Source organism: Pseudochaenichthys georgianus, unplaced genomic scaffold (assembly GCF_902827115.2).
Source record: "Pseudochaenichthys georgianus unplaced genomic scaffold, fPseGeo1.2 scaffold_1548_arrow_ctg1, whole genome shotgun sequence".
In the NCBI taxonomy this organism is placed as follows: Eukaryota; Metazoa; Chordata; class Actinopteri; order Perciformes; family Channichthyidae; genus Pseudochaenichthys; species Pseudochaenichthys georgianus.
In genome coordinates this window covers 6033-31925 of record NW_027262379.1, presented here as the reverse complement: position 1 = coordinate 31925, position 25893 = coordinate 6033, and the positions used below count along the sequence as shown (strand labels likewise).

General features: G+C 41.4%; 1 protein-coding gene across 1 annotated transcript; it reads right to left on the bottom strand.

Moving 5' to 3' along the window:
- Positions 1-6: 6 nt before the first annotated feature.
- LOC117441180 (coiled-coil domain-containing protein 80) lies at positions 7-24247 on the bottom strand. Its single transcript, XM_034077386.2, has 8 exons — positions 24164-24247; positions 21164-21496; positions 20200-20356; positions 14999-15135; positions 11667-11818; positions 10375-10478; positions 4370-4453; positions 7-1261 (listed from the first exon to the last, which is right to left on the bottom strand). The coding sequence occupies exons 2-8, from the start codon at positions 21491-21493 to the stop codon at positions 951-953; spliced, it is 1275 nt and encodes a 424-aa protein (XP_033933277.2). The 5' UTR covers positions 21494-21496; positions 24164-24247; the 3' UTR covers positions 7-950.
- Positions 24248-25893: the final 1646 nt, after the last annotated feature.

The following is a 25893-nucleotide window of genomic DNA, read 5'->3' as shown; positions in this document are numbered from 1 at the left end:
TGGTGGAAGTGTTTAGAGGATGGGAAGGAAAGAAGGGATGGTGGAAGTGTTTAGAGGATGGGAAGGAAAGAAGGGATGGTGGAAGTGTTTAGAGGAGGGGAAGGAAAGAAGGGATGTTGGAAGTGTTTAGAGGATGGGAAGGAAGGAAGGGATGTTGGAAGTGTTTAGAGGATGGGAAGGAAAGAAGGGATGTTGGACGTGTTTAGAGGATGGGAAGGAAGGAAGGGATGAGGACGTGTTTAGAGGATGGGAAGGAAGGAAGGGATGATGGAAGTGTTTAGAGGATGGGAAGGAAAGAAGGGATGGTGGAAGTGTTTAGAGGAGGGGAAGGAAAGAAGGGATGTTGGAAGTGTTTAGAGGATGGGAAGGAAAGAAGGGATGTTGGACGTGTTTAGAGGATGGGAAGGAAGGAAGGGATGATGGAAGTGTTTAGAGGATGGGAAGGAAAGAAGGGATGTTGGACGTGTTTAGAGGAGGGGAAGGAAAGAAGTGAGGATGGGAAGTGAAAGAAGGGATGTTGGACGTGTTTAGAGGATGGGAAGGAAAGAAGGGATGTTGGACGTGTTTAGAGGAGGGGAAGGAAATAAGTGAGGATGGGAAGGAAAGAAGTGAGGATGGGAAGGAAAGAAGGGATGTTGGACATGTTTAGAGGATGGGAAGGAAATAAGTGAGGATGGGAAGGAAAGAAGTGAGGATGGGAAGGAAAGAAGGGATGTTGGACATGTTTAGAGGATGGGAAGGAAAGAAGTGAGGATGGGAAGGAAAGAAGGGATGTTGGACATGTTTAGAGGATGGGAAGGAAAGAAGTGAGGATGGGAAGGAAAGAAGTGAGGATGGGAAGGAAAGAAGGGATGTTGGACATGTTTAGAGGATGGGAAGGAAAGAAGTGAGGATGGGAAGGAAAGAAGGGATGGAAAGTAAGAGGATCCTCGGGAGATGTTGCTCTTCTCTTAGTACCCGTAACCCTGGTGATACCCGTCCTGATATCCATGCTGGTGGTATCCGTATCCTCCGTACTCGTCCTCAGGACATCTCATGCCCAGAGACTGCTGGATGGCCATCTCCTGCCGGCGCAGCTGCATGGAGTCCACCAGCTCGTAGATGATGGCCATGGAATACATGGGGGAGGGGTACCAGGACTTCACGTTTCCATCCTTGCCCACTAGCAGCATGGAGAAATACTCCGGGCTGACCTGGAAGTAGTTCCTCATGTCTTTCACCAGAGCCCCGGACATTCCCTCTCGCTCCACCGTGGCACTGCCTGGATGGGGGACACACAGGGATTAAAGCTCTCTGATTGGACAGTTTCTCATCAGTGTATCGCAGGTCTCAGATATATCCAGAGCCGGTCTCTGATTGGCTGAAACACCAAACGGATCATTGCAGCATTGATGTAGAAGAGACATGAAGAAGAGGGGACACATGTTGATGTAGAAGAGACATGAAGAAGAGGGGACACATGTTGATGTAGAAGAGACATGAAGAAGAGGGGACACATGTTGATGTAGAAGAGACATGAAGAAGAGGGGACACATGCTGATGTAGAAGAGACATGAAGAAGAGGGGACACATGTTGATGTAGAAGAGACATGGAGAAGAGGGGACACATGTTGATGTAGAAGAGACATGAAGAAGAGGGGACACATGTTGATGTAGAAGAGACATGGAGAAGAGGGGACACATGTTGATGTAGAAGAGACATGAAGAAGAGGGGACACATGTTGATGAAGAAGAGACATGAAGAAGAGGGGACACATGTTGATGTAGAAGAGACATGAAGAAGAGGGGACACATGTTGATGTGGAAGAGACATGAAGAACAGGGGACACATGTTGATGTAGAAGAGACATGGAGAAGAGGGGACACATGTTGATGCGGAAGAGACATGGAGAAGAGGGGACACATGTTGATGTAGAAGAGACGTGAAGAAGAGGGGACACATGTTGATGTGGAAGAGACATGAAGAAGAGGGGACACATGTTGATGTAGAAGAGACATGGAGAAGAGGGGACACATGTTGATGTAGAAGAGACATGAAGAAGAGGGGACACATGGTGATGTAGGAGAGACATGGAGAAGAGGGGACACATGTTGATGTAGAAGAGACATGAAGAAGAGGGGACACGTGTTGATGTAGAAGAGACATGAAGAAGAGGGGACACATGTTGATGTAGAAGAGACATGAAGAAGAGGGGACACATGTTGATGAAGAAGAGACATGAAGAAGAGGGGACACATGTTGATGTAGAAGAGACATGAAGAAGAGGGGACACATGTTGATGTGGAAGAGACATGAAGAACAGGGGACACATGTTGATGTAGAAGAGACATGGAGAAGAGGGGACACATGTTGATGCGGAAGAGACATGGAGAAGAGGGGACACATGTTGATGTAGAAGAGACGTGAAGAAGAGGGGACACATGTTGATGTGGAAGAGACATGAAGAAGAGGGGACACATGTTGATGTAGAAGAGACATGGAGAAGAGGGGACACATGTTGATGTAGAAGAGACATGAAGAAGAGGGGACACATGGTGATGTAGAAGAGACATGAAGAAGAGGGGACACATGTTGATGTAGAAGAGACATGGAGAAGAGGGGACACATGTTGATGTAGAAGAGACATGGAGAAGAGGGGACACGTGTTGATGCGGAAGAGACATGGAGAAGAGGATTTTGCAGAATAGGTGACCTTTAAGGCATGTGTTTTATTTTTTACAATTTATAAAATTATACTGCCAATTTTTACAACATACTATTCTAAGACTTCTTTCAAAAATAATTTGACATACTATATTATCTCTTTTTATCACATATGATATTATAATTTTTTAAATATATTATAGTGTGACTTTTATGACTTACTATACTAAGAATGTGTACTACATACTTGTACAAAAGTTTAAAGACATGTTATACAACTACTTTTTACAACAAAAAGTACTATGACTTATTATTGGATATAATACTATGAATTTGTATAAAACATTTTTGACATACTATACAATTACTTTGTAGGACCTAATCAACATGACTTTGAATTATAATTGTTGGAGAATAATGTGCTTAGGTATTCAACCTTTGACACAGTTCATAAGTGTCCTCCTCTCACTGTCTCCTTCCCCACGGCACAGGTCTCCGGCCTGGGCTTCTGCTGCTATCTCTCTTGAGGAGGGGCCGCTGGGCGCATTGATGTTGCCGCTTATGACCGAGCACAAGCCGCCATGAGGTAGTTTACTGTTCAGGGACGTAGGCAGGGGCGGATCTACGGGGGGGGGGGGGGGGGCAAGGGGGGGGCAGCCCCTAGCGATTCTCAGCATTGTCAAACGTTTTGCTGCACAGCACAACAACCGGCGCCTCAAGCTATCTTAAAATAGATAGGTGATGTCTTTGCATCCAAGGACTTAAGTTGTACAAAAGTTCACTGTTGTGTGTACTGTGTCAAATTTGATATAGTCTGTTTGTATTTTGCCTGGCGTTTTATATTTTTTATTGAGAAATTATTGTAATTCTTGTATTATTTGAATTTTGCTGAAACTTTTATGTTTCAAAATATGCACGGTCTTGTATTGTTTGATTACTAGGCATGTTAATCTTTGGGATACTATAACAATAAATAGTTGATATGTATGTCTGTGTTTTAGTGTTTGGTGTAGTGGATTCATCCATCCTCCCAAGCCCCTCTTGCCTCCCCTTTGCCACCCCATGTCAAATTGTCTAGATCCGCCACTGTAGGTTCCCTGCAGCACGTTATTTTCTAACGATGACAGCTCCAGTTGGATTCAACGTCCATATGTGTTTAGTCTCGCTGATGAAGAATGTTGATTATTCCACTCTGATAGTTAAAGCCTGGAGCTCCAGAAGCGTTCTTCAGAATTCATTTGGCATCTCAACCTGGTCAGACCGTGGCCCGTGTATGTCTCGTGAATTCTCCGGGCGAAGCTCCAAATAAACCGTCAGTGTTTGCCATCAAAGCTCCAGCTCTCCTCGCGTCTCTCTGAGTCCTGTTTTTATTATTGCTTCAGAAGTTTCCCCCACAATAATGTGATGTTATGCAATACAAGTATTTTAATTTGTTTTGTAAAGCACTTTGAATTGTCGCGTACAGAAAAGTGCTATATACATAAACTTGCCTTACTCTATGCGGATGCTACTGTATACTAGGTCTCTTTATAACATGACATTTGCATTACGTCTCTATGACATAAGACCCATGTGTGGAATGCTGATGCGTAGAAACGGAAACCCTATCCTGGACGTTATCGCATTAACGGGATTCTGGGGAACCTGAATGGACTGCATGTCAGTAAAATGAGGTATTACTATAATGTATGTTTTTGACATTATTTTACAAGATACACTTCTTACCATTGATAGGATAAAGTTCCAGGACTCCACCAATGTCTGCCAGGTCCGTGCCGACCAACTTCAAAATGGCGATGTGCCGGAGACCTGTTCCAACGAGACAATAACAAACACATTGAGAACAAACATCAGAGAGAAATGTGTCTTAACCCTTTAGAGCCCTGCGCTCATTTGGCCGTTTTCGCATACTCTTGATTTGTCTTACTAAACCCCATTAAGAAATCTTTTGCATGTCAATGTTTGGTGTCTATCTTTTTAAGACATCCTCACCTATATAAACTGATAGTTATTTTTTACATTTTGACATACTATATGAACATTTTGGACCCAAAATCGCACAAAAAACGTAAAAACAGATTTTGAAAATGATATTATTTGTACTATCGGTAACACAAACATGCACACCGAAACATTTTGAAACCTATACCTGGGATGTCACTGTGATAATGTAAAAGTTTGATTGAGGTAGCATGACCCTACACATTTTATGAACAAAAAGCAGGTGAATCCAGAGGCGTTGCTTTTATGAACGGTCTTCTCATCCTCCATGTCCAGTCAATAAACGAGAACATCATTTCTGAGATATAGCATTTGAGTAACTGTGGAAAGCTGACTAAGCTTTTTGACAAAGTTCTGTCATCTGGGATCCCTCACACACTCACACACACACACACACACACACACACACACACACACACACACACACACACACACACACACACACACACACACACACACACACACACACACACACACACACACACACACACACACACACACACACACACACACACACACACACACACACACACACACACACACACACACACACACACACACACACACACACACACACACACACACACACACACACACACACACACACACACACACACACACACACACACACACACACACACATGCTGATAATATCTGCAGGGTTGCAGTAACCACAGATATCCCATATGGCCAACTTCTTCATGTGAACATATTCATAAGTGGTTTAACTTGTACTTTTACAGGCAGTGACGCATAACATGCCAGGGTGAAGTTTAGGTCATGGTTAAATATTAGTGCCAGGTTGCATAAAATGCCTTGGCCCTTGAATCTTCATCTAAAAATGTCTTCATATAAAGTTATTTATTATATTAAAATTACCTTGAGGATTTCCTATTTTAGATTGTTGTCTAAATTACGTTTTCGCCGTCTGTGCAATTAAATCACGTTAAAATATGTTCGTACTGTATGTTCGAAACGTATAGTACCACTGAAAAATGCTTTCTTCTTTCTATAAGTATTCTCTTTGTAGCCCACGTAGCTAACACTGACCATAAATGTCTCGAGTATTGTGAGGAGCAGTGGTGTAGTGGTCGTTGGACGCGGGGGATCGCCGTCCCCCCACTTATTTGGAGCCCCCACTTTTTTGAAGCATGATTTTTTTTAATAGTCTAATAACTATGAAATCATTGCCAGTGTTATCGGTTGCAAGTGTGTATTTGTTGTAATAATGACGAAAACATAATACATTTCACAGTAATTATAATAAAAACGTAGCTCAAGTATTTATGCAACTTCATTTTTATCATTTGTCCCGTGTCCCACAAATTGAGACTATGTCCCACATTTGAGTGACAGTCGCGCAGAAAGGCCAGCTCGGTTCGCTGACGGCCGGCACCGCCCTTTATTTCAGTTCACGAGCGCGTCCATAGTCTCTCTCTCCCCGTCCACCCTTTCTACTTCTTACATGTTGAACTCAAATACCTGTACTTTCTACTTCTTACATGTTGAACCCAAATACCTGTACTTTCTACTTCTCTCATGTTGAACTCAAATACCTGTACTTTCTACTTCTTACATGTTGAACTCAAATACCTGTACTTTCTACTTCTTACATGTTGAACTCAAATACCTGTACTTTCTACTTCTTACATGTTGAACCCAAATACCTGTACTTTCTACTTCTTACATGTTGAACCCAAATACCTGTACTTTCTACTTCTTACATGTTGAACCCAAATACCTGTACTTTCTACTTCTTACATGTTGAACCCAAATACCTGTACTTTCTACTTCTTACATGTTGAACCCAAATACCTGTACTTTCTACTTCTTACATGTTGAACTCAAATACCTGTACTTTCTACTTCTTACATGTTGAACCCAAATACCTGTACTTTCTACTTCTTACATGTTGAACTCCAAATACCTGTACTTTCTACTTCTTACATGTTGAATCCAAATACCTGTACTTTCTACTTCTTACATGTTGAACACAAATACCTGTACTTTCTACTTCTCACATGTTGAACTCAAATACCTGTACTTTCTACTTCTTACATGTTGAACTCAAATACCTGTACTTTCTACTTCTTACATGTTGAACCCAAATACCTGTACTTTCTACTTCTTACATGTTGAACCCAAATACCTGTACTTTCTACTTCTTACATGTTGAACCCAAATACCTGTACTTTCTACTTCTTACATGTTGAACTCAAATACCTGTACTTTCTACTTCTTACATGTTGAACCCAAATACCTGTACTTTCTACTTCTTACATGTTGAACCCAAATACCTGTACTTTCTACTTCTTACATGTTGAACCCAAATACCTTTACTTTCTACTTCTTACATGTTGAACTCAAATACCTGTACTTTCTACTTCTTACATGTTGAACCCAAATACCTGTACTTTCTACTTCTTACATGTTGAACCCAAATACCTGTACTTTCTACTTCTTACATGTTGAACTCAAATACCTGTACTTTCTACTTCTTACATGTTGAACTCAAATACCTGTACTTTCTACTTCTTACATGTTGAACCCAAATACCTGTACTTTCTACTTCTTACATGTTGAACCCAAATACCTTTACTTTCTACTTCTTACATGTTGAACTCAAATACCTGTACTTTCTACTTCTTACATGTTGAACCCAAATACCTGTACTTTCTACTTCTTACATGTTGAATCCAAATACCTGTACTTTCTACTTCTTACATGTTGAACACAAATACCTGTACTTTCTACTTCTCACATGTTGAACTCAAATACCTGTACTTTCTACTTCTTACATGTTGAACTCAAATACCTGTACTTTCTACTTCTTACATGTTGAACTCAAATACCTGTACTTTCTACTTCTTACATTTTGAACACAAATACCTGTACTTTCTACTTCTTACATGTTGAACTCAAATACCTGTACTTTCTACTTCTTACATGTTGAACTCAAATACCTGTACTTTCTACTTCTACATGTTGAACTCAAATACCTGTACTTTCTACTTCTTACATGTTGAACTCAAATACCTGTACTTTCTACTTCTTACATGTTGAACTCAAATACCTGTACTTTCTACTTCTTACATGTTGAACACAAATACCTGTACTTTCTACTTCTTACATGTTGAACCCAAATACCTGTACTTTCTACTTCTTACATGTTGAACCCAAATACCTGTACTTTCTACTTCTTACATGTTGAACTCAAATACCTGTACTTTCTACTTCTCACATGTTGAACTCAAATACCTGTACTTTCTACTTCTTACATGTTGAACTCAAATACCTGTACTTTCTACTTCTTACATGTTGAACTCAAATACCTGTACTTTCTACTTCTTACATGTTGGACACAAATACCTGTACTTTCTACTTCTCACATGTTGAACACAAATACCTGTACTTTCTACTTCTCACATGTTGAACTCAAATACCTGTACTTTCTACTTCTTACATGTTGAACTCAAATACCTGTACTTTCTACTTCTCACATGTTGAACTCAAATACCTGTACTTTCTACTTCTTACATGTTGAACTCAAATACCTGTACTTTCTACTTCTTACATGTTGAACTCAAATACCTGTACTTTCTACTTCTTACATGTTGAACACAAATACCTGTACTTTCTACTTCTCACATGTTGAACTCAAATACCTGTACTTTCTACTTCTTACATGTTGAACTCAAATACCTGTACTTTCTACTTCTCACATGTTGAAACTCAAATACCTGTACTTTCTACTTCTTACATGTTGAACTCAAATACCTGTACTTTCTACTTCTTACATGTTGAACTCAAATACCTGTACTTTCTACTTCTTACATGTTGAACACAAATACCTGTACTTTCTACTTCTTACATGTTGAACCCAAATACCTGTACTTTCTACTTCTTACATGTTGAACCCAAATACCTGTACTTTCTACTTCTTACATGTTGAACCCAAATACCTGTACTTTCTACTTCTTACATGTTGAACCCAAATACCTGTACTTTCTACTTCTTACATGTTGAACTCAAATACCTGTACTTTCTACTTCTTACATGTTGAACCCAAATACCTGTACTTTCTACTTCTTACATGTTGAACCCAAATACCTGTACTTTCTACTTCTTACATGTTGAACCCAAATACCTTTACTTTCTACTTCTTACATGTTGAACTCAAATACCTGTACTTTCTACTTCTTACATGTTGAACCCAAATACCTGTACTTTCTACTTCTTACATGTTGAACCCAAATACCTGTACTTTCTACTTCTTACATGTTGAACTCAAATACCTGTACTTTCTACTTCTTACATGTTGAACTCAAATACCTGTACTTTCTACTTCTTACATGTTGAACCCAAATACCTGTACTTTCTACTTCTTACATGTTTGAACCCAAATACCTGTACTTTCTACTTCTTACATGTTGAACCCAAATACCTGTACTTTCTACTTCTTACATGTTGAACCCCAAATACCTGTACTTTCTACTTCTTACATGTTGAACCCAAATACCTTTACTTTCTACTTCTTACATGTTGAACTCAAATACCTGTACTTTCTACTTCTTACATGTTGAACCCAAATACCTGTACTTTCTACTTCTTACATGTTGAATCCAAATACCTGTACTTTCTACTTCTTACATGTTGAACACAAATACCTGTACTTTCTACTTCTCTCATTTCCCAAACAGCTGGTTCCTTTAGTCTGAATGTGTGTTGGTGCGTGATCATTATTCTTTAGAGTCATTGCGTGCCTATTGGTTGGAACACGATCCGTGTATCCATCACTTCCTGGTCTTCTCTAAAGAAGAGGGACCAATGGAAACGTTGTCATGTTGCCGTTGTTCAGCATGGAAACATTCATTAGCTAACAATGACATTATTGTTCTATTAATATAAAGGGAGGTCAGGTACTCTTTAAAGCAGCTGTTAGCTATGGGTACTTTTTACTTAAAGTGGACCTATCATGCTATATTTGAACAATATATTGTAGGGCCATACCTATATAAAGTATATAAAGATAGTTTTTTTTTTCAAAATACCAAACAGATCATGCATTTTAGCCATGCCTCATTTCGCTCTATTTGCTCTTTTCCAGCCCTGTTCTGTTTTTGAATTACAGCGCTTGCCTCGACGGGGAGGGATTGCATTGAATTACAGCAGCGGGAGCAAACGCTTGCCTCGGGAGGGAGAAAAAGAGCCACAGCGGAGAATAAACAGAAGGGCAACCATGGCAACCATGCGCGGGAAGTCTTCTTCGCTGCTTTTGTGGCAGACTACAGCGCCACTTACAGGCCTGGCATATGTACTACAGCGTCTCCAGCGCTTTCGAGCGGCAATGGCCGGCCGTGGCCCAACCCCCCATTCCCCTGATAGGTGGAGAATTGCCCATATAGGCGGAGCTCCTCGTTCCTGACGTCAGAACAATTTCAAATCTGTATCAGATCCGTTGCAGCTCCCATTTTTAGAGATTTGGGTACGGAGGAAAAGAGAGAGGGTTGTGTTTTCTGACACTTGGTGAGTTCCCTGGAACACCGGGGACACATATTCATGTATAAAAGACGTACAAAAGTGCATTATGGGTCCCCTTTAAGTACATTTCAAAGCCTCTTTACTTTTACTTGAGTGAAGAAGTTTAGTCAGTACTTCTACTTTCACCAGAGTATTTTTAAACACGAGTATGTGTACTAAAGGATGTGTGTACTTTAACTCTGACTCACCCAGGTTGCAGGCCTGGCTGTTGAGGGCGTAGAGCTGCTGCTGATAGGCCCAGTCCTCATCGTTTGGGGCGGAGATGATGAAGAGGCGACGTCTCCATCGAAACCTGCAATCACACAGAAGAAAAAACGTCATTGTGCATCTAAGTGGCACTTTGCAGCAGCAGAAAATCTCCGTGCCGAGACCAGAAGACGTTTTTTTGCTCGTACACAGACAACCCAGAATTATGGTTAAAAAAAAAGCTGCCGAATGTCAGCGCTGTGATGTGAAGCTGATACTCAGATCTACATGGGAACAAAAACGACTTCCTGTGTGGAGAGTAAGTGCCTGCAATGATTCAGCCTTGAGGCACTTTGAGTGATTCTTTAATATCAGACACCGTGCCATCTGTGACATGTGTCTTATAAACACAGTGAATTATGTTCCAGCTGATTATTTGGAAGTTGTTTGAAGGGACCACCCAATTATCCTGACAACCAACTCCAAAACACTAAACAAAGACTTTCTGGGATTCAAAGAGATGCAGATGTCAGACGTCCTGTGCACAAAGCCAGGACACTAAGGAGTGTGCACCAAAAACTTCTAAATTCCACTGAAAGATGTAAATGTTGACGAGCCAATTTCATATATGTACATGCTTCATCGGTTAGTGCTTGCAAACAATACTGAAAGCTTCTTTACAAGAGATCTGAGACCTGAAGTATTTCTGTTCAACGTGGTCTTTAGAAATAGTTTCAAAAGACCATATAGTGTATGGAATGTACATTTTACAAGTTTATAAGTTTGTTTTGATTGAACTTGCTTTCTTGTTTTACCTTGTAGTGGATTAACTTTTTAACAGAGGACAACAATTGTGTTTATATTCCTTTATTCTTTTCCTGCAGTCAAAATGTCGATGTGTTAATCCCAAATTGCTCCTAATGGCCAACAGTGTGTGTCTGTGTGTGTGTGTGTGTGTGTGTGTGTGTGTGTGTGTGTGTGTGTGTGTGTGCATGCGTGCGTGCGTGCGTGGCCTAGCATTACTATACTTGTGGGGACCTAAATCTATTTACAACGCCTCCCTTATGGGGACAAATTGGAGGTCCCCATAAGGGGGATCATTCATTTTAGGGTAAAGACGTGGTAAGGGTTAAGTCTCCAGGAAATGCTTGTAAGTCAATGTAATGTCCCCTGAAGTGATGTATACATGGTATGTGTGTGTGTGTGTGTGTGTGTGTGTGTGTGTGTGTGTGTGTGTGTGTGTGTGTGTGTGTGTGTGTGTGTGTGTGTGATGGAAACTTTGAAATGTCTTCACCTCGACAGGAAGTTCTCCAGAGACCTGGGCTTGTCCTCCTTCTTGCACTCGACCCCGTCTCTCTTCTGCTGCTCCATCTCTCGGATGCGGGAGGAGAACGTGTCGATGTAGTCGAACACGGCCTTCATGGCGATGGGAACCTCGTAGGTTTGCTGACAGAAAAAAAGAACATCAAGACGTGGTTTAACCTCGGGATAAATAAACCGATACAACCAGAGAGAAAGATCTGGAGGATATTAAAATAGAAAACATCGGTGAAGCTGGTTCCAGTAAAGTGATGAAGTGAAGTTCTTGCAGCAGATGTGGTGCGGCTTTTCCCACATCAAACATCCTGCAGGATCACTTCTGGGAAACGGCACCAGAAGTATCCGCTGAATATAAACCAGGGAGGTGACTGCACACAGGTAATATGTAACCTCGTGTAAGTATCACAATATAAGAGAAATGTAACCTGATTATTACTTTTGGACTACCGCACTATCAAATATGCAAATAAGTACGAGAGAAAATAAATATCACTGAGATGTTTTTTACTTTAAGAGGCTCTATTACGCTTTTTGTGGTTTTTCCCTTCCTTTAGTGTGTTCTATAGGTTTTAGTGCATGTCAATGGTCTGCAAAGGCTAAACCCCCCCCCCTGCCTGAAACGCCTCCATTGGACTCCTTTAATTAATTCTGTAATATAATAACATCACTATGTAACACTTGCCCTTCTTTTGGCTAGCGCTCCAACACACTGTACGTGATATAGGCTAAGGGGCGGGACATCTCTAAGCGGTTGACCAATCACAACAGAGCCGCCCAGCTAACCAATCAGAGCAGACTGGGCTCTGGTTTCAGACAGAGGGTGAAAAGAGGTGCTGCAGCACAGGCAGTATGAGAAACATAAAGAGCTTTTTGAACATGAAAGCATGGAGACATGAGCTAATATCTCCTCTTAAATGTCGTCATGTATTTCCTAGCCTGAACGTAACACAGCATCCCATTACATTTACAAAAAGCTAGTTATGTATGTGTGTATGTATCTGTGCGTATATGTGTGTATGTATATATATATGTATATGTATGTGTGTGTGTGTATATATGTGTTTAAGTAGATACATGTGTAGATATTTGTCATTTAAAACAACCTCTATATGTACGTTTTCGTTGTTCATTTTCGGGTCACTAAAGAGAAGTGATTTGCAAAACTGTACTTTTGATATAATGTGTTTTTTACAAAAAGCTGAACACTCACACTTTCACACCTTCCTGTGGTTCTGCTGAATCAGCTTCTTTTACACTCTCTCTGTCTCCCACACACACTCTCTCTCACACACTCTGACACACACTCTGACACACACACACTCTCGCCCTTCTGTCTGGTCAGCACACAGAGAACACTGGCCTCTTTGATTGAAACGTCCAAAAACAGCCTGGATATTTACCCTGGCATGAACACACACACGTACACACAGGTGTGGGCAAGATGTAATGTAGTGTGAATTCAATCAGTGTGAGAGTGAAGGCGGTGGTTGGACAGGTCAGAGAGCAGCAGAGGATCAAAGAGCTGCTGGTGAACCTGTCAACGTTCATTTATGGAACTCCGGCTGTACACATATTTTTTTTACGCAATGTCAATGTTATGCAATATTTTGAGTGGTCAACGCGGCAAAAGGACTGCAATTTTATTATTTGCTGAAGGAGTATCAGTAGAAATCTTTTTTTATGTGACTTTTATGTTCAATTCAATGTTATTTTTTGACATTTTAACAGTAAACTGAAAGCAGCATAACACTTTTTTCTTTGGACTATGTACATTTTGCTTTTTTTGGGTAAGCTTTTTGCGCAAATAAACCCTTTTTTATGGTGTGTCTATTGATCGTTAACATTTCTTGGTGCAGGATATTTTTTCTAGGACTATTTGTGCAAATAAGCCTTTTCAGAACTTTCTTATTTGTTCGTTAACATTTCAATATGGCGACTATATTTCTTAACATTTTTAGAAAATTATGCTTTCAAAACACTTTCGTATATTTATGTGGTTCCTTATTTACTCTTTAAAACATTGTTTTTGGTGATAATTTAGTAATCAACCGTGTTAAAGGTCTCCATGTTTCCACTGCTCTCTTTATGATAGTTTTACAAAATAAGTGGTGCATCAATCTCGATATTGTGTTTTCATTTACTTCCCTGATGTGAGTACTGAACTGTAACATGTACCAAGCGTTTCTGCATATCCCATATTCTTCTCATAACGGCAGCCATAGAATGAACCAGTACAACATAAAGAAGAGAAAGTACTTTAACCTTCAAGGGAAAGTCTCACTCTGTTCACATTGTTAAAACATCATCACGACTTGTCCTTGTCTGGTCTGGATTCTTCAAAACAAGTGGCCCATAAAAGAGGGTCCTTTTGTCCTCTGAGTTCAGGTAAGAGATGAGAGAGCCTTTGAAATGCGAACATACAGACGTCTGCATTACTACATTTATTTTCTATTCTAACCTTTTTCACACTACCATATTTTATTCAAAATGCTCCTTAGATAACTTTGTAATTTTTTTTTTGTTCTCCTCATAGCATTGTGAAGCACCTTGAGATGACGTTGTTTTTTAAAGTGTAAATGTATAAATGAAATGTATTATTATTATTACTATTAAATGTGCACAGAGCTCAATAATGTGGGGACCAAGTACAGAACCCTGAGGGACGCCATGGGGGCTCTGGGAGATTTGGAGTTGGTAGAGGAAATGTGCACAGAGCTCAATAATGTGGGGACCAAGTACAGATCCCTGAGGGACGCCATGGGGGCTCTGGGAGATTTGGAGTTGGTAGAGGAAATGTGCACAGAGCTCAATAATGTGGGGACCAAGTACAGATCCCTGAGGGACGCCATGGGGGCTCTGGGAGATTTGGAGTTGGTAGAGGAAATGTGCACAGAGCTCAATAATGTGGGGACCAAGTACAGAACCCTGAGGGACGCCATGGGGGCTCTGGGAGATTTGGAGTTGGTAGAGGAAATGTGCACAGAGCTCAATAATGTGGGGACCAAGTACAGATCCCTGAGGGACGCCATGGGGGCTCTGGGAGATTTGGAGTTGGTAGAGGAAATGTGCACAGAGCTCAATAATGTGGGGACCAAGTACAGATCCCTGAGGGACGCCATGGGGGCTCTGGGAGATTTGGAGTTGGTAGAGGAAATGTGCACAGAGCTCAATAATGTGGGGACCAAGTACAGAACCCTGAGGGACGCCATGGGGGCTCTGGGAGATTTGGAGTTGGTAAAGGAAATGTGCACAGAGCCCAACTTAATGTGCCTCTAAGGACTTCCATCCCATAACTCGAGTCCTCACCTTGACCCTCATGTCTCCGTCTGTTAGCACCATGTAGAAGTCATCATACGTCATGCTGAACTCTTTCCTCAGCTCTGTGATCAGATCCTGGTTCACCAAGTCCTCCTGACGCAGACCCTTCATCGGCTTATCGTTCTCTGAAGGAAATAAAACAGAGAGACAGAGGTGAGAATCTGTGATACATTTCACACTGTTTGACTGTACAGGGCTAGTTCTGTTGTGATTGGTCAACCGCGTAGAGATGTCCCGCCCCTTAGCCTATTACCTACAATGTGTTGAAGCGCTAGCCAATAGGAGCGTGTGTGTTACATAGTGATGTCATTATGTTCCGGAAGTAAACAAAGGAGTTCAATGGAGGCGTTTCAGGCAGTAGAAAAGATTTGTGCCATGCAGTGATTTCCATAAAACCAGTGAAACCAAAACATGAGAAATATAATATTTAATAACTTCTGACATCTTAGCTTTGTTTGACATTTTGCCCCGAAAACACAAGTGAAAAAAGTAAATCTAACAACCGTTTAGTTCATAAACAACTTGCCAAGTTCGGCTCAATAAAGTAAATCTAATCTATTCTAATCTAATCATGAGAGTCTTGCAATATCACATCGGAGAGATACAATCTTTTACACGCATTTAAAAAAGTCAAATAACCGTCAGGACAGACTTTTAATGTAAAATGAAGAACACTTGTGATGAAGAGTTTTCCCATAAAATAACCCATAATGACAAACACACAATGTGAGAATTTGGCTCTGAGACGGGGGAGTAAAATGTGTTTTTTATTGCTCAAACGTAAAACATTTTTTATTTGACAATTGTGTTCGACATGGCGGTAAAGTGGGGTCTGCAGAGTGTAAACATGCAGAGCGAATCAGGGACAGACCCCACACAAAGACACAAAAAGTGACAGGTGGAAAGAATAATTTTTGAAGTCTCTTTCTCTTGTTTTTTCTCTTGAGATCAGGGTAGAGACTTGTCTTGTGTTTAACTTGTATTCTCTTTGTCAAGGGGAGTTTATGTTTTTTATTTATTCGCAAAGTTTGTTTGTTATTTTGGGCATTTGCCATCTGTGGCCTTATGAATCTAGCACTGTAGTTAGGTTTAAATAGACCAAAGCAAAAGCCTTTAATCACCAATGCCTCATTGCACACACACACACACACACACACACACACACACACACACACACACACACACACACACACACACACACACACACACACACACACACACACACACACACACACACACACACACACACACACACACACACACACACACACACACACACAACACACACACACACACACACACACACACACACACACACACACACACACACACACACACACACACACACACACACACACACACACACACACACACACAGAGACCGCAGAACAGTGTGTTTTGGTGGTTGTGCATGAGCAAATCAGGAAAACCCCAGCACACACACTGCAGCCGAACAACACACTCAGACTTTACACACACACTGACCACCATGAGGTCACCCTAAAGTGAGGGAGGGGCAGCAGTGAAAGAACCAGTTGTTTGTGTACAGTACCGGCTCTCACACACACACACACACACACACACACACACACACACACACACACACACACACACACACACACACACACACACACACACACACACACACACACACACACACACACACACACACACACACACACACACACACACACACACACACACACACACACACACACACACTTCGGGCCGGTAAGTGGAACAAAAGTCTAACTACCGTGGGAGGGGGGTTCGCTGACGTCATCTCTGCGCTTTTTCCAACATTCCAGCCGGATAAAACCTCGTTGTCATGCGGAGTGACAGACTCGTAAAAGGGTTACAAAGTGGGTTTCAATGTCCCGAAGCCAACACACACACACACACACACACACACACACACACACACACACACACACACACACACACACACACCACACACACACACACACACACACACACACACACACACACACACACACACACACACACACACACACACACACACACACACACACACACACACACACACACACACACACACACACACACACACACACACACACACACACACACACACACACACACACACACACACACACACACACACACACACACACACACACACACACACACGCTTTGGGTTTGAGACGACTGTAAAATGTCCGAAAACATGAGAGAGGACGCTGAGACAAAATGATACAGCATTTCATAAAAATAAACCGCGGGGGGGTTTTGGAACTTCTTGAACAAGAAGCTCTGAGCAGTTTGATAAAAGGGACATTTTTGGTTGTCATAATTGCATTAAATGTGTGTGTGTGTGTGTGTGTGTGTGTGTGTGTGTGTGTGTGTGTGTGTGGTTACACTCCCCTGATACAGATAAAGACCCCTGTACTCAAAATAGCTTCTGAACAAACTCATTTCCTACAGCTGACCTAAACACCCCTCTCTCCTATCTAGTAACCAGCACAACCATTATGTTACAAAGAAAGCTGAAACTGTTATCAGAATTTGCAATATTTCTTTAATTATTTAGCAAAATGTAATGTAATGTAAAAAAGAAAAGAAAATTATGTTTTAACTTTATTTTGAAAGTTTTCATTTTTTTATGACCTATTTCTTAATCTTAAAAACATAGATGCTCTGAATGACCTAAAAGCTTTGTTGAAATATATTCCAGGTTGTCTGCATGCAAACGTGTTGAAACTCTTTGTTTCCGCTTTTCTTGTCCAGGTCTCCCGTGGTAAAATATATCCTTGATCTTGATGTGACAAATGTGGCTAAATCAAAAAAGCCTCTCACTAAAAATACGTTGAAAGTGCAACCTTTCAAAGTGCCTTCACCTCAGGAGAACACGAACCAACGAGAACAACAGTCAGGGTGAGATACATCAGCAGTGAGCTCTGTGTACCTGCTCAGAGGAAAGTGCGGTGGCTTTGGCAGAGTTCAGGCTGTTTCCCTTGGAGCCGAGATAAGGTAACACGAGGACAAGACAGCAGACGTGGCCTCTCGACACGGAGAACATTCACACTGCAATAACACTTCCTCTGCACGAACGGCAGCTTCAACAGCAAGAGCAGCACGGCACGTCCGAACAAACCGTGTAAGTATCGTAAACTTGTGTTTGTCAATTTCAAGAATATCTCGTAAAACCAATGGGTTTTTTGGAGGGGAGAACAAGGGAGACGAAAGGTGTTGGTTGTCCTACAAAAATACACAATAAAAAAGACACCTGGAAATATAATGTCTATGGACGTGATGCCTTGCCCTACAATCAGCACACAGAGAGACAGATGCTGTAATATTTTAATACGTTAAACTCTTTACAGATTAAATATATAGACTATAATTTCTGCCTCTTGCTTTATATTAACAATATACTTTAAGTACTTAACATACTCACAGTACAGTACTTACATACTATAGAAGAACACTAGAAATGCTGCCATGTGTCAAATGTCATCATTTCATCATCTGGGTCATTCCAGAATTGGAGGACATTTCACGTCCCCCATATAAAAAATCTAATAATCCATGCCTAAAAAGCTAAAACATGCACTTGTTGTGTTAAATATACTTGTCTTCTTGATACAAGATGTATATAAAGTTGTAGAAAAAGTGGTTTCAAAACTTTATTTAAATGATCCAATAGCTCTCGAACATCCCCTAAAATGGCCCTTTCCTCTTGTCCCAGCTTCTTGGTGACCAACTCGCATGTCAAATATAACATTTAAAATAGGGATTTTATTTACTTTTGTTGGTATTATTCTATTGATATATGTCTCTTGTAATGGCAAAATCAATTTGTTAAATCATAAACACATTTTAAATAACAGTAATTGTACACTGAAGGTGTCCCTCAACATGCGTTCAACCCTGTTACCCAAACCTTTTTAGATTGGCAGAGGAAGTGAACAAACTGTAAGTCAGAAGACACAGAAAGGACGTCAGCAAGCCATGTGCTACTGCCATGGGTAGACCAAAAGTAAGTCCTCTCTTTTATTTGTAATATATTCCCAATCGTGTCAGTCTTGAAGGAGTGTGGCTCTCATACAAACACAACCCTGTTACTCACATGTTGAGACTAAAACAAATTCATTTCAAATGTATCTTTCTTTAGTTAAATATCTAAGTGTCCATTCCCTGACAATAGCATTACATTGTGCAGCTAGCATTAAAAGCTAAAATTAGCATTCATTTGCAACCCTGTTACTATAATTAGACTAACAGGGTTAATTATTCATTGGAAAATATACATGTGATGCCTTTATCACTTTTATTGATGGTTAATTATCTGTTTTTCCTAAATTGTCCTCCAATTCTGGAATGACCCATCTAACCATATTAGACAATTGTGTATAAAAATTGTTATGTCTCAGTTACTGATGTGTAACGACCTATTTCGAACCAGTTTCTCATTGGCGCTACAGTAAGTGGACGTATTTGCAAAATGTGAAGTAATTCCCTCAAGTTGTTTCTGTTCAATTGTGAGGTACGAAACAACCCAAACACGAATTGCCTCTGGCCACGTTTACTGCCAGAGCAGAGGCATACACATAAGGTAGAGAGGGCAAGCAAAGGGAACATGCAGATTTAAGATGCAAAGGTAGAAAACACACGATGCGACTTAAGAGCTTCGTAAACAGTTATTCTGAGTGACTAAGAAACGAGGACAGATTTCCCAACCAGATGGAGGCATCAACAGTCTGAGAGAACTGCCAATCATCTTTCTCACAACTAGGGATGCCAGCGATTATTCGATTATTCGTTACAGTCTCCATAATCGAATATTATTTTTAAAAATCGATTTTATTTATATATATTTTTTTTATTATTTATATATATTTTTTTATTATTTATATATATTTTTTTATTATTTATGTTTTTTTTTTTTTTTCTGGCTTAGTTTCAACCAAAATATATATAAATATATATATGCTAATAATAGTAATAGTATTAATAATTGTAAATGGCCATTGGTCACACCACCAGTTTGTTTTACTGTAAACTTGGAGGAAGCCTGCGTGCAGATTATTATTCGCCAGGGCTGCCGAATAATCGATTTTGATCATGGTCAGTTTCTGGCAACCCTACTCACAACGTTTACGAGTTGAAAACAAGTTCCTTTTAAACGTGTTAACCTCTCCCCTGGTGAGACGCTGCAGGACACTCACCCAGCTGGTAGTGGTCGATCTTCATGGTGGAGTTGCTCAGCGAGCCGAAGAAGGTGATGATGGAAACTTTCCTGATGGCCATTTCACACACGGACTCCAGGTACTCATCTCTCTGCTGAACGTACATGTTGCTCTCCTCCCCGGGGGACGTGATCAGCTGCAGGGAGGGAGAGGCTGTCATGGACGTGCAATGCAAAACACACACACACACACCTACACACACATACAGGGTGCTGCAGAGGTGATGTTTACATTAACCTGCAGGCGGAGGATGGGGCATATTTTCCCAGCACTGCTGTGATAAGAATCTATAGCTGCTGCGACACAGAGACACTCAGTCTGTCAGCACTCAGCTGTGCAGCCTCCACATACTGCATGTCTGTATTCATATTTCAAACTACTTCAGGCTATCAAGTAATGACATTAAGTTATACACAAGGGGGAAACAAGTGAGTTGCACACCAGAACATGTGGTGGTTTGTTGACCTGTAAGAATTTATCAACAATAAATCCCTTCTCCAGATGGATACATTTGTCTGGTTTACTGTGTCTTACTCTGAAAAGATAAAGGTTAACTTCTGATGTGAATCTTTTTTGGGAAATACGCTTATTTGCTATCTTGCGTTAGCTTAGCGTAGCATACAAATAGTTTTTGGACTGAGCAAGGCTAATCATTTCTACCTGTTTCCAGTCTCTATGCTAAACTAACTAGCTGCTGGCTGTAGTCAAATAGATTATTCTAGCAATATTCTTATCTGTACTTTTTACTGAAGTACACTTCAAAGCCTCTTTACTTTGACTTGAGTAAAGAAGTTTAGTCAGTACTTCTACTTTCACCAGAGTATTTTTAAACACGAGTGTCTGTACTTCTACTCGAGTAAAGGATGTGTGTACTTCTGCCAGAAAGGAAAGAGAGGCAGAGTGAGGCTCCTTTCATGAGCTGTGAATTACGTCATGCTCTCACCAGCAGTCGCCTCCTGTCCTCAAAGTAGTCGAGGAAGGAGGCCAAAGATCCCTTCGGAGCGGGCGTCGGCTTCCTAGTGGGCTTCGGGAAGTCCTCTTTCTCCGAGTACTTTGACAACTTCTTTCCATTTTTCTTTCCCCCGATCTTCCCGGCCTTTCCTCCTCTCCTCTCGCCTTTCTTGCCAGCCTTGTCATTCTTTTTCTTCCTCTTCTCGAGCTTATCGTGTTTTCCCTTCACCCTCTTGGTGGGACTGATGCTGGTGAAGGTTTCCTCCGGATCACTCACTGTGGGTTTGCCCGCTTCAAACCTGTCCTCATACTCATTGGTCATCACCTGCACGGACAAAAGCATGTTGTTAATTTGGTTGTTAAAGTATATTTTAGTTTCCTCATTGATTTAATACCATCAGAAACAGAATCAGGTTTATTACCAGGTAGGTTGACACGTACGAGGAATTTGACTTGATGTCATGGTGCATACATAAAAGTACAATTTTTATTTTTTTAAATTTTATTTATCCTTTATTTATCCAGGAATGTCCCATTGAGATACAAGATCTCTTCTTCCAGGGAGTCCTGACCTCCGGTGAAACAATGAAAAGGAAAAACCACAGATGGAGAGATATTAAAAACCACAGATGGAGAACTCAACCCGGAGAGAGAACTAGGGCAATGATTAACCAAGAGAAGCACTAGTTGTTAAAATTGTAGAAATTCCAGTCAAGGCTGGATGAAGAAAGGTCCAATCTCTTAATGAAGTTATCTGTGTGAAAGTGCCACTCCTAACTTTAGCTCACTTTTATAATCATATCCACTCCCAAAACAAGGACGTACTATTGAATGCTTTCAGTTTGGTTTGTTTGTAATTGGAGTGCATTTATATGACGCTTTTCTAGTCTACATTCCAAAGCGCTTTACAACACACGTCATACATTCATACACCGATGTGTGGATAAGGTTCGATGCTCAAGGACGCTTCAACACTCTCTGGAGGAACATTTCAATTTGGAGACAACCTTCACCTCCTGAGCCGAACCTCTCCATTTGTCGGTCAACAGGATTACGTAAAAAGTCCTCACCCTATTTTCATTAACCTTAAGGGAAGGATGTTGCATTAGCGGAGGAAGAACTGATTAGATTTTGGAGCGGACCCAAATTACGAGCATTATTATTTACTTATGGAAATGGTCGAAGTCTGCTATCTCGCTCGGGCTGCCTGTTTCCATCAACCGCCTCCGCCGTCCCTTAACCCTAAGAGCACCGCCATTCTTGTTCACACCCAGGTCACTTCCCGCATCGACCACTGCAACTCCCTTCTCTTTGGTCTCCCTCTCAAATCCATCTACAAACTTCAACTGGTCCAGAACTCTGCCGCCCGCATTCATCACCAGAACCCCCTCCATTAACCACATCTCTCCTGTTCTTCAGCAGCTTCACTGGCTCCCCGTCAAATCCATAACCTCACTGCTCTGTACCTCTCCGACCTCCTGCACATCAACACCCATCCGCACTCTCAGGTCTTCTGCTTCCCTCAGCCGCTCTGCACCCCCCTTCCGTTTAACCACCATGGGGCCCAGAGCCTTCAGCCGCTCTGCACCCCCCCTGACCACCATGGGGTCTAGAGCCTTCAACCGCTCTGCCCCCCCCTAACCACCATGGGGTCTAGAGCCTTCAGCCGCTCTGCACCCCCCTAACCACCATGGGGTCTAGAGCCTTCAGCCGCTCTGCACCCCCCCTGACCACCATGGGGTCTAGAGCCTTCAACCGCTCTGCCCCCCCCCTAACCACCATGGGGTCTAGAGCCTTCAGCCGCTCTGCACCCCCCCTAACCACCATGGGGTCTAGAGCCTTCAGCCGCTCTGCACCCCGCCTGACCACCATGGGGTCTAGAGCCTTCAGCCGCTCTGCACCCCGCCTGACCACCATGGGGTCTAGAGCCTTCAGCCGCTCTGCACCCCCCCTGACCACCATGGGGTCTAGAGCCTTCAGCCGCTCTGCACCCCCCCTAACCACCATGGGGTCTAGAGCCTTCAGCCGCTCTGCACCCCGCCTGACCACCATGGAGTCTAGAGCAACTTACACAACAATGACAGTCTTACTCTAACCCATAAATACTCGCTATATGCTAAATCACGGTGCAGCACTTTTTTTAAACTGTGAACTTCTTAGCTAAGGTTACATATTATTACTTTAAAGGCCCTACACACCAAAGAACACGTCCCGACGGACCCTCACGTCTCCTGCGTCTTGGCCAAACAGTGTCGCACTGGAACACACCGCAAAGACTTCAGCCGACGGCCAAGTAGCACGTACGAACTGCGCATGCGTGAGTGGCAATAACTCTCCTTACCAGCAGGCGGCGGTAGTGTGTATTCATCATTCAAAAGAGGCAACAACCGGAAGACAGACTGCTTGATATAAATAAACAACAAATAGCGTGCGTTGCATTTTCACTCTCGTCCATCACAGACTGTTTCACATAACGACCTATAATCGAAAACATGTTTAGTGCGGTACTGGAAAATGAAAAATAATAGCCAGTCTGTTTGTGCCTTCTTCACTTCCGTTTCACTTCTCATGCACTGATTCGCTAAGCTGAACAGCCAATCAGAGTGATTTATTTTGCCGACAGCCTTTTGTCGACTTGAATCGGGAGCGGAAGGTGTCGGCACGGCCGAAAAGACACAACGGTGCGAGACACACCAATCTGAGTAGGGCGACAGGACGCTCATCGACGGCCAGATATCTATCGACGGCCGAAATCGGCTCGGTGTGTCCGGGCCTTAAGAGTTTAGTATTGCATGCACCATAAATATGGAATATAGAATATTAATGTTTATACAGAACATGGCGCTTAAGGATACCATACACCTAATGAAATAACGAATATGAAATTCAAGTTTATACAGAGGTAGAAGGAGGTCCCTGCTCCGTCATTACTTCCTGTTTTCGCAGACCCTTGACCTAACGTACACACAAAAAGACCCCCAAACAATTTTACCTTTCCTCCCGCGTTCTTCCTCTTGGCGGGTTTGATCTTTAATGGTTTTTGAGTGGAGGGAACCAGTTTGCGGCTGTTTGGATCTCTGTTGTCTTTATCCGTTCGGTTATCTCCAGACGGGGTGGTCTTCACCTGGTTCCTCTCCCTCGCTCTGCTGTAGTGGGAGGGGTCAGCGGTGGTCCTGGGGACTGGGAGCCACTGGGAGGTCGTCTGGGCTCTGGTGGGTCTCTGGGAGAGGAGAAGTAGTGGAGTACAATACTTATGTTATATTTGTCTCATATTGTGTAACCCTAGAATGAACATGTACAACATAAGAGAAGAGAAAGTACTTCGAGGGAAAGTCTGAGTCTGTTCACATTGTTAAAATATCATCACGATCTGTAATGTCTGGTCTGGATTCTTCAAAACATGTGGCCAATAAAAGAGGGTCCCTTTTGTCCTCTGAGTTCAGGTCAAAGATGACAGAGCCTTTGAAATGTGGACAGACGAGGACATAATGTGTCTCAAAGGACATCCAGCCGATGACTCTTATACATGTCACTGTAACTTACTTTCTTTCTTGGGTTTTTCACACAGTTTCAGTTTGATGTAAGCTACAGCTATCACCAGAGGTGGGAAGTAGTGGAGAACAAATACTTTGTTACTGTACTTAAGTACTTTTTCAGTACTTTACTCCACGTCTTATTTTTCTGACAACTTTTTGCTTTGACTTCTCACATGTTGAACACAAATACCTGTACTTTCTACTTCTCACATGTTGAACACAAATACCTGTACTTTCTACTTCTCACATGTTGAACACAAATACCTGTACTTTCTACTTCTTATATGTTGAACACAAATACCTGTACTTTCTACTTCTTATATGTTGAACACAAATACCTGTACTTTCTACTTCTTACATGTTGAACACAAATACCTGTACTTTCTACTTCTTACATGTTGAACACAAATACCTGTACTTTCTACTTCTCACATGTTGAACCCAAATACCTGTACTTTCTACTTCTTATATGTTGAACTCAAATACCTGTACTTTCTACTTCTTATATGTTGAACTCAAATACCTGTACTTTCTACTTCTCACATGTTGAACCCAAATACCTGTACTTTCTACTTCTTACATGTTGAACACAAATACCTGTACTTTCTACTTCTTACATGTTGAACCCAAATACCTGTACTTTCTACTTCTTACATGTTGAACCCAAATACCTGTACTTTCTACTTCTTACATGTTGAACACAAATACCTGTACTTTCTACTTCTTACATGTTGAACCCAAATACCTGTACTTTCTACTTCTTACATGTTGAACCCAAATACCTGTACTTTCTACTTCTTACATGTTGAACTCAAATACCTGTACTTTCTACTTCTTACATGTTGAACCCAAATACCTGTACTTTCTACTTCTTACATGTTGAACCCAAATACCTGTACTTTCTACTTCTTACATGTTGAACTCAAATACCTGTACTTTCTACTTCTTACATGTTGAACACAAATACCTGTACTTTCTACTTCTTACATGTTGAACCCAAATACCTGTACTTTCTACTTCTCACATGTTGAACCCAAATACCTGTACTTTCTACTTCTTATATGTTGAACTCAAATACCTGTACTTTCTACTTCTCTCATGTTGAACCCAAATACCTGTACTTTCTACTTCTTATATGTTGAACTCAAATACCTGTACTTTCTACTTCTTACATTTTGAACTCAAA

Coding starts and splice junctions, on each gene's coding strand:
- LOC117441180 (XM_034077386.2), bottom strand. CDS start 21,493: ATGACCAATGAGTATGAGGACAGGTTTGAAGCGGGCAAACCCACAGTG. Junction 11,819..14,998: donor ACGGAGACATGAGGGTCAAG/GTGAGGACTCGA, acceptor TTTTTCTGTCAG/CAAACCTACGAGGTTCCCAT. Junction 10,479..11,666: donor CTGGAGAACTTCCTGTCGAG/GTGAAGACATTT, acceptor GTGTGATTGCAG/GTTTCGATGGAGACGTCGCC.